The sequence below is a fragment of the Amblyomma maculatum genome, chromosome 4 (genome assembly GCF_055883805.1).
Source record: "Amblyomma maculatum isolate TAMU_Amacu chromosome 4, ASM5588380v1, whole genome shotgun sequence".
In the NCBI taxonomy this organism is placed as follows: domain Eukaryota; kingdom Metazoa; phylum Arthropoda; class Arachnida; order Ixodida; family Ixodidae; genus Amblyomma; species Amblyomma maculatum.
In genome coordinates this window covers 44,661,647-44,677,196 of record NC_139347.1, presented here as the reverse complement: position 1 = coordinate 44,677,196, position 15,550 = coordinate 44,661,647, and the positions used below count along the sequence as shown (strand labels likewise).

At 47.5% G+C, this 15,550-nt stretch overlaps 2 protein-coding genes across 3 annotated transcripts in view; one reads left to right on the top strand and one right to left on the bottom strand.

Annotated features, from left to right (window-relative positions):
- The window catches only part of LOC146190890 (GTP-binding protein 8-like), a 29,319-nt gene extending 19,532 nt beyond the window's left edge, over window positions 1-9,787 (top strand). Inside the window, exon 7 of the mRNA XM_084601274.1 lies at window positions 9,710-9,787. Within this exon, the coding sequence (XP_084457400.1) occupies window positions 9,710-9,716 (7 nt within the window). The 3' untranslated portion in view covers window positions 9,717-9,787. The remainder of the gene's footprint in view (window positions 1-9,709) is intronic.
- mesh (sushi domain containing 2 mesh) overlaps window positions 1-15,550 on the bottom strand; it is a 38,223-nt gene that overhangs the window by 9,459 nt on the left and 13,214 nt on the right. For both annotated transcript variants that reach the window (XM_084601267.1, XM_084601266.1), the window contains exons 5-13: window positions 14,980-15,176; window positions 12,416-12,707; window positions 9,859-10,143; window positions 8,427-8,574; window positions 7,659-7,856; window positions 6,903-7,184; window positions 2,290-2,422; window positions 1,173-1,323; window positions 22-177 (exon numbers count right to left, since the gene is read on the bottom strand). In XM_084601267.1, coding sequence (XP_084457393.1) covers window positions 22-177; window positions 1,173-1,323; window positions 2,290-2,422; window positions 6,903-7,184; window positions 7,659-7,856; window positions 8,427-8,574; window positions 9,859-10,143; window positions 12,416-12,707; window positions 14,980-15,176 — 1,842 coding nt within the window. The remainder of the gene's footprint in view (window positions 1-21; window positions 178-1,172; window positions 1,324-2,289; window positions 2,423-6,902; window positions 7,185-7,658; window positions 7,857-8,426; window positions 8,575-9,858; window positions 10,144-12,415; window positions 12,708-14,979; window positions 15,177-15,550) is intronic.

Below are 15,550 nucleotides of genomic sequence, written 5' to 3'. Positions count from 1 at the left end.
CGATCATTAAAAAAAGCTCACCTGAGAGTAATGTACGGCGCACGCTCTCGAAGCGCCCCTGGATTTCGAGCTTTCCCTTGGGGTCGTTGACCCGCACCAATACAAACTCGCCACGTGCCGTGAAGGTGTAGTTGGCACGGTCAAAGGTCAGGAAGTGAGGGTCGCCAAACACGGCCGCTGCACCAACCAAAGTTTGCATGTAAGAATTGGAAATGAGTGCTCTCAGTGTGCACTGCATGAAGAATCCCGCACGCAGTGATATGCTTCCCATGTACACTGATCCATTGGGACCGAGTAGTGCGTGAATGCACAGACTACGTGACATGCGATGCAGGCCTTTAAACATACTGTACAAAAGTGCCGTGAGTACCGACAGCTCCATGATTTTTGCAGCCATTGGAAATTTTGGGAAGTTATTGAACTGATTGTTTGAGGCTTAAAATAGCACTAACTATATTTGAGACACATTAAAGCATTATAAACACCAAACATTGCATTTTTTTGTTAATGATCAAGCCCATCAATCATCGTTTGGCACACTGTTATATCCCCGCACCATTCTCCCGATCCAAGCCAGCAATCACAATGTGACGCGCTGTATCCCCTATCCACTCAACCCACCCCTCGACACTGGCGACCCCTGCGTCCATCTCACCACCTGTCGCTTTCTACCCTCTTCTTCCTCTTCACTTGGATTCCCTTCCCCACTTTGCCTCTAGCCATTTGACGTTTCACAAGCCTACACCAGACACTACGATAATCGAATTTCTAAGACTAACGCATAGAATTTACTATACAATCACTGATATGCTGTTTATTGTCATTTCAGTTCTTGAAGCCAAATCGAACCGTGGCTGTGATGTCAAAGGTAGTGATAGGTCGCATGAGACTACAGCTTTCGCGGACGGCACAGTGGCCGCCGTAAACTAGACACAGCTGCCTAGTTTACAGGATTCACATTTTTTGTGAACAACTCATTTGGGGAAAAAACACATTTCACCTCAAAGTCTGTTAAGATTAATGACGGGCTTTCCTGGAGTACCTGATACTGTGTGCAGCACACATTTATACACAGCGTGTTTAATCAGTCATATTACACAGCGTCCCTTCCAGCCGGTAGTCTGTCTGTTTTCATCAGTGCATGTGAAGTGTCAGAGGTGGCAGATGCTTACCGTATCCCGGTGGTTGGTAGGCAGTACAGTCCTGCGATGTTCGCCAGTACTTGTATTGTTGGCACGACTGGGAGTCATCCTTGGTCTGCTGCCAGTGGCAGCAGTAGAAGAATGGCATCGCATCAATGTTCCAGTTGGACAACGAGGGAACCTGTAAAAGACACCAGTGTGAATTATACAAACGTGTCTGCTGGGCCTGTACAGTCACCTTTTGAGTGTGACAAGAGCAGTTCCCACGAGACTGCTAGTGCAGCCTACCTCCTTATGGATCGACTCTCTCGCTTTGTTGCACTGGCTTTGAGTCACGGTGATTGCAGCTAAGTACGATTTGTGATCTAGGTAGGCATGTACCGACCTAGGCAACAGGTATCATTGCAAATCAGACACGGTACGCCGACATCAATATAGGTGAATGGTATTAACTATCGGTACCTTATGTGGAAGGTAGGAGCACTATACTGTAATCAACCCTGATGTCTGTTATTTTTACTTTAGCGCTTGTATACACACTAACATAAATAGTCTAAAACACTACAGAAGATTTTCTGTTGTCACAACAGAATTTCGGTGCTGATTTTGACAGTGAACCTGTTGTGATAACAGAGGATTCTGTAGTAACGTCAGAAATGTTTGTTGTTGTGAGAGAAAAGTACTACAGAACTACAAAAAGTATGACAGAAAGAACTATTACCTATAAGAGAGAACTATAAAACTACAGAAGATTCTGATGTTTATGACAACTACAGAATATTTTGTTATATTTTTTACAGTTCTGTAGTTTTTTTTTACTGGGATGACCTGGATTTCTAGGAAATATGTTGCAACTGGGTTTGTAGCTGTCTGTCGCCGCACTGTGGCTTGATGCAACATGCTAAAGGTGCATGACGTATGAGCCCTGTTGTAGCATCTAAATCTCCGTTCGTTCGTCTTTTTATTGCCTACCATAGTTGACCGCTGAATCCGCCAGGATCTGAATTAAAGTTGCCAATTTATCTCCATTTGGCCGAACAATGGTGCATGATGAGCAGAACGCAGTCACCCGGCTGCCTGAGCTCTTTTCTACAATCTCAACTATTTGAGATAGCGTTCGGTGTGCTTGCATGGGAAGTGGTATCACCTTCATCCGGCTGTTGAAGGGCAGGATGCCATAGCTGAAGATCCTCGATGGTCGACCTCCGTACATTGTGTCTGCGGTAAGCATTAGCTCGCCTTCCATGTCGTAGCAGCAGGTCTGTCCGGATCCGCCCACACTGCGTCGCGCACGAAGAGCAACAGCTGATGAGTAAGCAACAGCAATAGCATTGCTGTTTTGTGGCCATAGGCTTGTGTAAATCGTTGTCCCGTGACATGCTTTTCCCAGAAAGACTGCTGTCGTCGCCATCATTATACGCCTTACTAAACAAAATTCATTTAGCTGTTGCATTTAAATATTTAAAGGTGACCCATCACATTGGATATGCCGCTTTGACGATAGCGTTCGGCTGTGAGCCAACGGCTGTAGGATCGAATGTGCACGGCAACCATAATTCGGCGGCTGTAAAAGGCATCCATGTACTGCATGTGCGACGTCAGCGCACATTAGAGAACCCCAAGCGATCAAGGTTAGTCAAAAGCACTCCACTATATCTTCTCTGATTAGATTAAATTAAATGGCATTTGAGCCCCATCGTTGTGGCTGCTTACGCCACTCAACAGATGAACCCTGGGATGCGGGTTCAAACTCAGCCGCGACGGCCATTTTTCGATGGAGGCGAAAAGCAAAGCGCCCGTGTACGCGTCCTTAATCACGTCGGTTTGGGACGTATACCCGTATAAGTCAAACCTAAATAGGATTTGAGGAACTAAAGCCACAATTACTCTCACTTCGAGGTGGACGCCTGAACCTCGTTGTAGGAGAGGGTACCGGGGAAGGAGTGAAAGAAGCGTGCAGTGGAGAACTCCGACTGACATCGCTTAGAGCACGAGCCAACCCTGATGTCCTAAACAAAAACTTCAGATTGGCCAAGAGGGCCGTGACGTCACAGCCACATGACCTGTGCGGATAATCCTAACACCCCACAACGAGCATGCAGCTAGTCCTTCAGCGATGGCGTCATTACACAATTCCTCATCTTTCCGCGGGTTCGAAACGTCATTATGACATACGTAAGAATGAAAAGTAAATCAGTTGCTCGGAAAAGAAAATTTGAGTGAGATGGGAGTCATACTCGGGACCGTTATGTCGCGAGTCAGACACTTGAGGTCATCAAAGCACATCCGATGGTATTGGTTAAAGGGAGAATTGCATGCCTTGGGGTGAACGAATAAATTTATTTTTGAAGGTGGACCCGAAACCTGTAAATGTGGGTAACGGCATCGGATGCGGGAGTGTTGGGAAAAGGGTCACTTGTGGGCGTACTGCACAAACACACTGCTGCACTTCACTGCACACCTTGAGGTGGTACTTGCATGCCCGGGCGAAGGGCCACAGACCTACGATAGTGACGAAATTGGATCTTGTCCCGGTTCCATCTGCTTATTTTAGCATTGTGCGTGTGTGGGCTGGTGTCATGTGTGGGCTGGTGTCATGCGCGTGCCGCGGCGAAGGTCGTGCATTGCCACACGACGTGCTCTATGTCGGCCATTGGTTGAGAGCAACGGGAGCAGAGCGAGGGTGGAAGGTCGGGCTTTGGTTGGTTATTTAAGATTTCCTTTGGAAAAATGTCGTGACGTTTACACTTACTGACTACATCCCAGGTGGTCGCGATGTGCGCCCTCACCAAATGTGGATGACCTAGGCTGCACGGTCAAGAGAGTCTGGGGTGGGAGTCTGAAGTTAGGGTACGCGACATGTCATGATCTCCTTTTGTTTCGCTTTGAGCTGTTGACGTATACCGGTTGTATCCACGATATGTAGGTTGGAGGATGAGATATATGTTTAGACGACAGTCGTGGAGTTAGAAGATGCACCGACTGTTAGTATGTCTGTTTGGTCATTCCCGGACACCATTAGATGTATTTTGCCTACTTCCCTTCACTCAGAAGCAAAAAGCGCACACACACGTTCACGCACGCACTCTGCGGTATATAGCGAGAGTGGATCTGTTACATCGCGTGCGGCCCGCGCCTGCGAGGCTGTGATACGCAGAAACGCTGGTGTGCCGTACGATGTCAGAGTCTGTTAAAGAACCCCAAGTGGTCGAAATTCCGGAGCCCTCCACTGTGGTGTCCCTCATAGCGGAGTCGCCTTGGGACAATGGATCCTCCTCCATCTGTGGCGCGCTTGTGGCCTCCGGCAAGATGCGAGACACAAGCTGTGGGACTGCCTTGGTTACCATGACATCAGAAAAACACACCTTCCAGGCCACGTCACCACATTCAGTACTTGAACAACACTGAGCAACGACGACACTCGGGCCGTGACCCACGCTGCTATCCTTCAAGGAGTTTGCACGTGAGGCAGGCATTGACGCCAAAATGTGACCTCCCTCACCTATACTTCCCCTCTCCCTGAATAGGCCTTCGTGCCAGCTCTATTTATTGTTAAAGATAACTCGCTCACTGCGCTTTCCGTTTCTCGATAACCGATTATTCCTTGCTTGAATGGGTTTGATGCAGCCTGCGTAGTTGTGCGTTGGGGAACTAGCGCCGAAGGTGCGCTGAACCACGCTCTAGGCACAGCCAGCGCGATGGGAGCCGAGTCAAAACTAGTTTTACAGAGGAACTCCCAGATACTCAAGCTTCAGTGGCGAGCGCAACGCAGCGAGCACGTATCATAACCATATGTCAGGGTACAGTTACTGCTCTCGTTCGTAGCGCACTATGAGTGGTCCTTCAGCAATTTCTTTCCTATATTTATACATTTTCAGGCACCAGAGGGGCAAGCATCACCCTATGTGGAATCGAACGCTATAGTTGGAGCGGTTGGCTCAGGAAAAAATAAATATTAGGGGGGGGGGGGGGGGGGGGGACTAAGGAAATGATGGGATAGCGTATGTTACCACCCCACATATTAAGCCCAGTATGAATGTGCCTGCATGGCTTAGGGGTAATGTGGATGCAAGGATCCTGGTATTCTGATATCACCCTCCCATATGAAAAAAGATGCTCGAGTTGGCAGCTCGTGCAACGTAACGTCAGCCAACCGTACGTTCAATGTGCACGGCCATGTCTGGTGTCAGCACCATGCTCGTGATCTTTCGCTTACAACGCTGACGCAGCATTTTCGTGTGAACGGGGCATTTAACGCTATCACGTTAAAATGGGGTTTTAGGCCCCATTCACCGCTGCGGTGAATTAGTGGTGAAGACGCTTGGCTAGTGAACCAAGTACCCAGGTTAGAACCCGATCCTGGTGGCCGAGTTTCGATGGAGGCGAGACGCAAAGGCGCCCATGTGCTGTGCGATGTCAGTGCACGTTAAAGTTCCTATTTGGTCGAAATTATTCCGTATCCCTCCACAACGACACTTCCTTCTCTCTTTCTTCTTTCACTGCCACGCATCTTCTCTTCCCTTACGGCACAGTTCAGGCGTCCAGAGAGAAATGTGACAGATAATGCGCCTTTCATTTCCTATAAAATCAATGAACAATTTACACCTAGTAATTGAGGTAGAAGTTCTCTGAGGCATCTGAACGTGTAAGAGCGCACGTTTTGCCATGAAGCCAGAATAAAGTCTTGTTTTGAATGGCATATATTACTGCTGCATCACTCGCGTATTATGTCATTATGCAAACTCCCAAGTGAAAATATTTTATGGTCGAAGTGGTTTCAGGAACAGCCAAGTTGTTAATTACAATTTAAACTAGTATGAACCAATCGATACACCAACTGGTTTAATTCTTATCAGCTGAGAATTTGGTCTTTGATTAGACCATTGAACACTTAGAGTTATCACCAGGGCATCATTAAAGTTGCGTAGCATGATTGAATTTAGCTAGAGGCGCTGGCAGCTGTCGAGTGGAACTCGCAAACTTGTTCGCTCCTGAGTACAGTTCATGACTGAACAATGCAATGTTTGCCAACTGGTCATAATATCCTGGATGGCAATCAACAACGAATTCTGCCTTCTTACACCAATGTATACTATTCATTGTACTGAGCTCGACTATAGTTGGCACATTTATCAACGCAACAACGCTGTGCTTCGCAGGATATACCGTCTTTGCCAAAAGTAACCCAGCTGCATGGTTTACTTTCCGCTTGTATTCTAAAGCCAACATTGAGTTCCAGATGATCACAACTTGTTAGCAAGTGAGGACAGGAGCTCGCCTTTACTGTGCACAAATTTACAGACTCAGAAGTGGTACGAATTCTCTGCTGCCCGACTGAGAAGTGATACACGCAGCCTGGTTACTTTTAACAAAGACGGTACAGAAACGAACAAGACGATAAGCAGCGTGTGTGCGGCCTGTGCCCCCTTCTTACTTCTAAGCTCTGCTAGCTACTAGGCTCTCTTGAAAAGCGTCATAACTTCGCATCCTTTTCTCGAACGATTTCGCCCCAGAGAATCCGAGCATCATTATAAAACCGAGGTACCCGCTAGTACTGGCGATTGAACCCCGCACCTCCTGCATGCAAGGCTGACACACATATGCACCTATTTTACGCGCTCAAACGACTTGTTGGTATAAACTGTCAGCTGTTGGTCAGCCTTATGCCGTACTGGCTCTCTCCCTTGTACTGGAGAGAGTTTCATATCGGCAAATCGCATGCATTGACGAAATCGTGCACGGACAGACAGGTGTACTCACGAGGGCCTTCCAGTGCGCACGCAGTGCTGGGCTCCCTTGTGCAGCGGGTCGCACTTCTTGGTGTACGTGTTGCAGTTGGTGTCGGGAGCGAAGCGGCCCCGATCGAAGTCCGACTGCTTCATGGTGCACGGGCAACGCCACAGCGTCAGTGCGAACCGGTCTGAGTTGGTCTCACGCTCGAACCATTCGTTACAGAAGCGGTCCTTCCAACCGCTGCCGTACGCGCGGTCCCACTGGTGCGCAAAATACCATGCCAGCGGCATCGGACGGCTCCAGATAGTCCTGCATGCCCAAAGGAAAGCGCAGGCCACTGAGGTTACGCTACGCCTTTCACTGTGCTGCACGGCTCAGCACACTGGGGTTGCTCAGGCGTGTTTTATGTTATGTACTTTTTTGCTGTCCTGACAAGAAAACTGACAAGAAAAAAACCTCATTTGTGCTCTATCGAAATGATCAAGATATCACTTCAGGCTGGCACATGCATAGTTCCTGCCGAGTTGAACTGTTTGCACTGACAAACTTTTCAGATGTTGCTACAGTAAGTCAGGAATGTGCAGATGAATAACGTTTCTTTATCGGTTCATGTAAACCGGTATAGTGGTCGTCCTGGTGTACTTTTTCTTTGTTCTGAACACACAAAGAGGACCTTATATAGCCTATGTGCGATCACTGCCTAAATCTTCACTGCATCTTTCATTTTTAACCGTACTTCGATAGAAGCGCGATGCATGCGGTAGAGCTCTAAGAAAGGCTTACGGCGAGTTCCTGTAGTCCTTGGCGATGACGTTTCCGTCGGTGAGGTTCATGCTGAGGAAGCCGAACTTGAAATGCACTTTGTCCCAGTTGTAGCGATCCCGGAACATCTCCATGTTGATGGTGTAACGCATGTCTCCGTTGCGCATACCACTCGACAGTGTGTCGATGTATGTCAGTTTCGGGTACTCCAGATCATCGCTGCAATGAAAGAACAGCGTGGGGGTATACTTACTCGTATTTATTAGTGCAACTCCCCCCCAAAACTGTAGAACTGTCGCTGCGGGTTGAGCGCATTAATCAGCGAGAGCCAATTGGCTGACTGGCCCTCCACCTTTCACTGTAGCCACCCGCCTGGTCCCTCCCAACCTAAAGTTGCGCATTGATCCTCCGCCCTCCTTGGAACCATCTCCTTACACAATACCCACCTTCAAGCCTCTCCCCTACAAGACGGGAGGGGAATTTCTCTCTTGCCACTTTGGCAGGTGGTTTATATTCAATTTTACTTCAAGCAAGTTAATACAATTGCTTGAATTAGTGAATTTAATTTATTGCGTAAGTATACTCTTGTGGCTGCCGCTATAGATATTCAGGGCTGTACGGCTACCAAGTAACAACTTTAAGTGTTGAATGACTGTGAAGTGTATTTTGGGCTTTATAAGATGAGCGATAGCATATACCATAAAATGACTAAAAAGCAAGCAGGTACACCACTGTCACCGAAGAGCAGGCAATCGCGCAATGTATTCTCAATGAAAGTGGTCGACTCACTTGTATCCCCATAAGTGAAGCTGGACGTTCGTGTTGTTGTTGTTGATGAGCTTGTTCGGGTTCCACTTTATTCGCATCTGTTCGGGTCTTTCGGCCTTGTCATTGTCGTCCAAGATTTCGATGTCTTCAGCCGCAAGTTCCGGGGGTTCTGTGTGCGTTTTTTGCAGGAGAACGACAGATATAAACTGTGCAGATAAAAAGCTGTCGGCCTTAGGCAAAGGAGGATACATCACTCATTGCTGATATCTTCAATTCGCGGAGTGCCGCCGCGGTGTTTGGCTATAACAAGATATCAATGATATCGCACAGATTCTCACGCGTAGAGGCACAAAGCCGGGGCGGTGTCAGTAGCGCAATAACACGCACATTCAAAATTCATATGATTCTGCCTCCCGGATGCACCTTTCAGTTATATTTTGTCTTTGACTGGCGATAGCGTTAATGTCTTTTTTTTTTGCACAAAATCCGGCCTTGTGAGCGAGATATTACGAGCCCTCTCCCTTCATGTGGCAGTTGGCAGGTGAATATTGAGCGGGAACTGATCGGTCGGCTGGTTGTGTGACATCACGAGGCCACGACATAGCCGAGCTGAGAGGAGCTGCCAATTCGTGCTGCTCCTGTGAAAAGGGAGGTCGAGGTGGAGCTCCATCCCGGGACATTGGATCCCAGGTCAGATACGGTACGAGATAAGAATGGAATTTTATATATGTGTTAGGTGGCCTTGCACATAGTGCGGTAGCTTACGACTACGTGCTTAGGAGTATACATATATGTGTGAGATGATGGAGCTACAATTTAAGGGTCTAGAAATTAAGCGAACAGCAAAGTGTGTGTGCACTAACGCTAAGCAAGGGTAGCCACAGACGGGAGCCTTTAATGCTGTCAAGTCATACCCTTGAAGACGCTTAGGTGTTGTTTAATGTCTAAAGTGTTTAAATTATTTAACGTACCTAGTGAAAGTGAGCAGAAACTTACGTAAATGACAAAGGCAGCGTGACGTATGGTAACATTCTTGAACTGATGTCTCGATTTCTTATGAAAAAAGGCAACACAGTCCTAAATGTTCGCCCGCTGAATTGCGCAGCAAAGCGGCACTGAGAATCGTGCTTTCCAAATATCAGCCATGACCGGAATCGCTTGCCTGCGTCCGTCGTTTTCATTTCTGATCCCACATCACCCAAAATAGGTATTGCATGATTACTTACTCGGTATATATACACTAGTGCATCATTGTGTACACCTTTGTTCCCTCTTTAAAACAGCCATGTATTTTTTCTTTTCAGATCCTAAATAATCATGGGAGTAAGTATGCAAATGAACAAACACACGGTCACTACTGTTTTTTCTGTATAGTGGTTTCCACGACGCCACGTCTTGTTCTACGCACCCCAGAGGGCGATGTCGCGCCCCGTTCAGAAAGCGATTTACTCACGGACATAGAAGCGTCCATAGAACATTGCGTCACGGCTTCCCTGGGAAACCGTGAGGTCGACGTATCCATGGAAGATGACGGGCGGCATGAGGCACGTGGCGTGGTTGGTGTCGCGGTAGATGGCCGGCAGCCGGTGGCCCGACATGTCCTGAAACTGGCACTCTATCTTCTCGTTGGGGTCGAAGCAAGGACCCGTCACGTTGATCAGCGTGCCGCCCAACATGGACGCGTACTTGGGGAAGAAGGTCAGCCGCGGTCGACTCGTGATCAAGTGAGGCACCAGCTCTGCGCGACAGCAATGGTTCAGCTGTCCTCAATGAAAGGTTATCAGGACTAGAAAACAGTCAAATTTCAAAAGGGCACAGCAGAAGGATTAACGCAGAGGCCCTTTATTTTTGCCCTGAACTTTTGTTCATGTTCATGCGGCTGTGCCACGTTTGCCCACAGTAATTCAACTGCACCCCGCCGTGGCAGTGCTGTGGTTAGGGCGCTCGACTACTGTGCCTAAGGATGCGGGATCGAATCCCAGCCACCTGGGGTTTTTCAATGTGCATTGACATCGCATAGCACATGGGCGCCTTGCCTGCTTTTCACCGATGTCAGTGCACGTTAAAAAATCCCAGTTGGTCGAAATTTCCCGAGCGCTCCACTACGACGTCTCTCAAAACCTGGGTCGCTTTGGGACGTTAAACCCCATAAACCAAACCAGTAATTCAACTACGATGTATATCGCTTTATGGTGACAATTTCAGCCAGTTGGTGCTAATATAATATATTGGGCCAGCAAAAGACACAGAAACTCAAGAAAAGGAATACATGGGACACCGCTGGACTAACAAGTCGATTGCTGTTTGCTTGTAGAAACTGCCAACCACGTAACCAAAACGCGCAAAAGAAACACATATGTGCGGAGTTATCGCAGTACTGCATGTGGACATTCATTGGGGCACAAAGCATGTAACTTAAGTTGCTTATAACCTACAAGCGCACACTGTTGCTTAACCCAACCAATTTTTTTCGGAGTAACAGTGACGGTGCTGGAAGTAACAATTTTGCATCAGTGCACGATCACTGTTGCTCACGAATAAATAGGTCAGGTTATTAAGCAACAATGTGCGCGTGTAGGTTGTAAGCAACATAAGCTATGTTTTCTATGCCGATTGATATCAACGTCCTCGCAGAGTCTCAGTACTGTGATGACTCGCCATGTATGTGCGTTTCTTTTGCGCGTTTGATGCATGCCCCATTTGGTTCCGTGCACGACGGGAATTTCTTCGAGTAAACCGCAGTTAATCCAGTGCTGTCCCGTGTGCTTATTTTAAGGCGAAAATCTATGCGCGGGAACGCGAGCGTGATCTGCGCGTCGCATCTGTGCGCTGATGTGTCACTCACAAATAGCTGACGTGTGAAGAGGGAGATTAAGAATGAAAATGTTTGATGGTGATAGGTAATGAATAAAAGTTGCAATTAAACATCGATAGAGTAATGACTAATAATGATGATTAATAATGACTAAAATGACTTTTAATGACCAATATGTCAAACTGCGACTTGTAATGACCGCAACTGATCGGAAATGACTAAAAGTGCTTAGCTATGAGTGGTAATGACTACAATGCCTTAGCATGACTCATCATGACTACGAAACGACCAAAATGTCAAACGACGACTTGTAATGACCGCACTGAGAATATGACAAAATGCTTAGTTATGAGTGGTATTGACTACAATGACTAGGCATGACTTACCATTACTATGAAACGACCAAACGACGACTTGAAATGACCGCAACCGATTTGAAATGAGTTAAGATGCTTAGTGATGAATGATAATTATTACTACGACTAGGCATGACTCATCATGACTACGAATTAATAAACGACCAATATGTCAAATGACTACTTGAATGAGCAACTGACTGGAAACGAGTAAAAATACTTAGCGATGAGTGATAATGATTACTATGATTACAGGCATGAATCATCATGACTGCGAAATGACCAATAGTCAAATGACAAGGTTAGATGATTGCAACTGACTGGAAACGAGTAAAATTGTTTAGCGATGAGTGTTAATGACCACAATGACTAGGCATGACTCATCATGACTACGAAACGACCGATATGTCAAATGACGACTTGAAATGATCGCAAATGATTGGAAACGAGTAAATTGCTTAGCGATGAGTGATAATGACTACAATGACTAGGCATGATTCAACATGACTGCGTAAGAATAACATGTCAAATGACGACTTGAATGACCGCAACTGACTGGAAACGAGTAAAATGCTTAGTTATGAGTAATAATGACTATATGTCTAGACATGACTCATCATGACTTGGAGTACTGCAAGGATTGTAAGGCGACATCAAAAAGGGTCATATCACAACATGAATGCTAGGACAAAGAGGCAAATGATAAGAGAGAAAGGGTAGGCTTTCGCCGTTCTCTTAAGAGACATCTAAGAGACCCTCTAAATTTTTTTTTTGTGTCCTCCTGTATTTCGCTGGTCCGATATGTAAACGGCCTTTGAATATGCAGCGTGTTGTCTTACCCCACTTGATGCAGGATCCGTGCCAGATTTCCTCTTCAACCTGGAAGATGTAGCGGCCCTTGATGCCGTTTCCTTCGCCGTGCTGCGGCAGGTTTTTGACGCGGGGCTCCTGAGAGTAGGGGATGAATTCGTAGTAGCGTGTCGTGTTGCCCGCGTTGAAGCCTACGAACGGGTTGTCGCCGTTCTCGCCGTTGTTGACGTCGTTCACAGCGATCCAGTCGATCTTCTCGTAGTTGAACATCACGTACGTCCGCCGCTCATCACTGGCCAGCACCACCTGGTACGTGTTTGTCTGTGCGAAAAAAGAGGAGTGAGAAAGGAAAGACAAATGGTATTGGTTTTGTATCTCAATGCAGCTAAGCGTGCTTCAAAGATGCTCTCTAACTGCATCTCATTTTTCACTAAATGCCAACGGTAAATGTTTTTTTTTTTTTTTTTTTGCAACCTTCATTATGTAGCAGTTGATTGCTTCCTTGCTTGGTGGACCGCAGAAGGCAGTGCGGGCTCAAAGTCTGCAGGATCAATGGGCGAAGGTTCCTCAATGTGGAGTTCCGACCTTATTTGTAAAACGATGTTTCCGCTTGCCCTGAAAATCCGTACCCCTTACCGCAAGCGTGCCTTACTGCGCAGAGAATACGCTGGGACCTCAAGCTTTATATACCACTTAGTCAGTGAAGAAAACAGGCTGCCGTTTTGTCACGACACGCAGTCACGCAGTTCTGTCCTGGATACTACACATCTCATGAAAACCGATAACGGCAGCAGTTGACATTTCTTGTCTCCATAGCCACCAGGAAAACTGGCGCAGAGCTCTTGCATATCACTCTTTGCTGAACCGGTAAGCGCACTGAAAGAGCTTGGCTGGCATGCATCTGGCGCGTAACAAAATATTTTAAGTGGACCATAAAAGGCTTTCTGAGAGTGGCAAGTGACAGTCGCGCTGGTCAGCACACAAATAAGAAATCACCGAACGGTTACCCTTCGTGGTAAGCTTGGGTGGCACGAAATGCTGATGCTTAATCGGAGCGCTTAGTAACTGGGTAAGCGATGCGTGTATCGCGCTTGTGTCGTTACACTTGCCGAGACAGCCACTAATCTGGACATGTTGCCCACCATAGTGGAACATAGGAAGGTAGCGGAGTGAGGCAGGCGTGTTTGTCTGCGTATGACCGCAATACCTCTGTGCGACTGTTCTGTCGGACGCTAAGGCTTAGTAACCCTGCATGACTGTGCGCGATCATCGCCCGCAGTCGCTCACGGTCGCTCAGGTCTGGCGTACAGCGTGAGAGCGCAGCAAGCAAGGGCAACAAGTTAGGGCTGATCGAGAGGGCATGGACGGAAGTACTCGGCGCGTTGCCTTAATGTGCTCGTGACATCACTTTGGGCCACTAAGCTTGGGTCGTTGCACACCCTTTTTCCCTCCTCCCCTCTTCCTTCCTCAAACTAAGTCGTTTTACGCAAACGCCGCGAAACGAAGTGGCGTCCGTGTGCTGTGTGATGTCAGCGCACGTTAAAGATCCCCAGGTGGTCGAAATTACTCCGTAGCCCTCCACTACGGCTCCTCTTTCTCTCTTTTCACTTTCACTCCCACCTTCCTACCTTCCTTTACGGCGCGGTTGCGGTGTCCACACAAAACAAGTGAGACAGTTACCTCGCCTTTCCTTTCCTATAAATAAATCAGTTTACGCAAACGCCGCTTAAACATGAAACGTACGCTTACAGGTTGTTGTAAAAGTGTCGCAAGCTTAGCAGGTGTCTTTAGTGCGAAAGCATTAATCCGAAGTGTCAAAGCCTTGCAAAATCGTCCATCGCTTATAACGTCGCTCTGATTGGCTAAGCTGTTTTGTGAGGTCGCAACCATGTGGCCTCCCGCGGGTAATTCAAACGATGTCCGATACAACGGCTCCATCGCGCGGGCCAGCCAACTGAGAGAGTGATGGAGCCTATGACTGACCATTTGCTGACCATTACCTCTTGTAATGCTTTCACACTAAAAAGACTATTAGAGCGGACTAGAACCCAGGAACTCGGCATCAGTAGCTGAGCGTTTTAACCATTGAGCCATCGCTGCGGGTTCTGTCGCTCGTCTCGACCAAGTCAAGTAAGGTTAAACCTCCGCAACTTAACGCGGCGTTTCCCACATGGCGCCACAAGTAGGGTTAAACACGTGACCTTCGCGATGAAATGTGTCGTTACATCGGAGCCGATCGCGGAGGCCACTGATATCAACCTCGGCAATTTGACCCAGCTGCTCCTGTATGACACTACGTGTACAGTTGAGACTGCAGCGCACCAGGCTTATGGCCACAGAAATTTTGTACCTCTATCAAAATTTTTCACTCTTTTATATAACAATCGAGCATTATTTTCAAGCAGATAATTCAGACCTGTGAAGTTTAACTGCTGTTCATATATCAGCTGGAGGCAATGCTACGCTGCCCCCCCCCCCCCCCCCCCCTCCCCTGGATGCGTGTGTACTAAATGGGCAGCCGTCGCCACTATCGCAGTGTAGTGTTTTGAGCTTTTTCAATCAAGAACTTGATGCGTGAGAGAGGAGCACAGACCTTGACATTGTCCCTGTTCTGCATGCCCGTCAGGGTCATGTTCCTCCATGTGGCGATAACCACGAATGACGGCTTGAAGTCGTAGGCGCCAATCATTCCCTCGCGGAAGTCTTCAAGGGCACGCCGCTCCAGCCACTGTTCCGGGTCCCGGTCCGAGTGGTCGCCGATGCGGAACAGCCGAAAGTAAACGCCCGATTCTGCAAGGCAGCGCCGAGCGTCATAGATCGATGGCATTATTGTACAGTTAACGCTGCAACAGTAACGCCAGGCTGCTTGCCGCATGTAGTTCTTTTTAAACATCATTGCGAGCTTTTACGCTGGATGTATCCAATTTGGTCCGATGTTTAAGGAAATCCCATTATGTAGAGTTGTTCAGTTAGGCACTACGATGCACTAGGCATCTTGGATGCGGGTTCGAGTCTCTGAGAAAGGACGAAGTTTACTTCAGCAACGAAATTTGTAGCTGCACTGGCTGCGCTTCAGCGGATGCTAATAAGTAGTACCCCCATATATGATTTATCTGGGGATTTTATCCTCAAATGAACGCTATGAGCAAAAATGAGAGCATAAT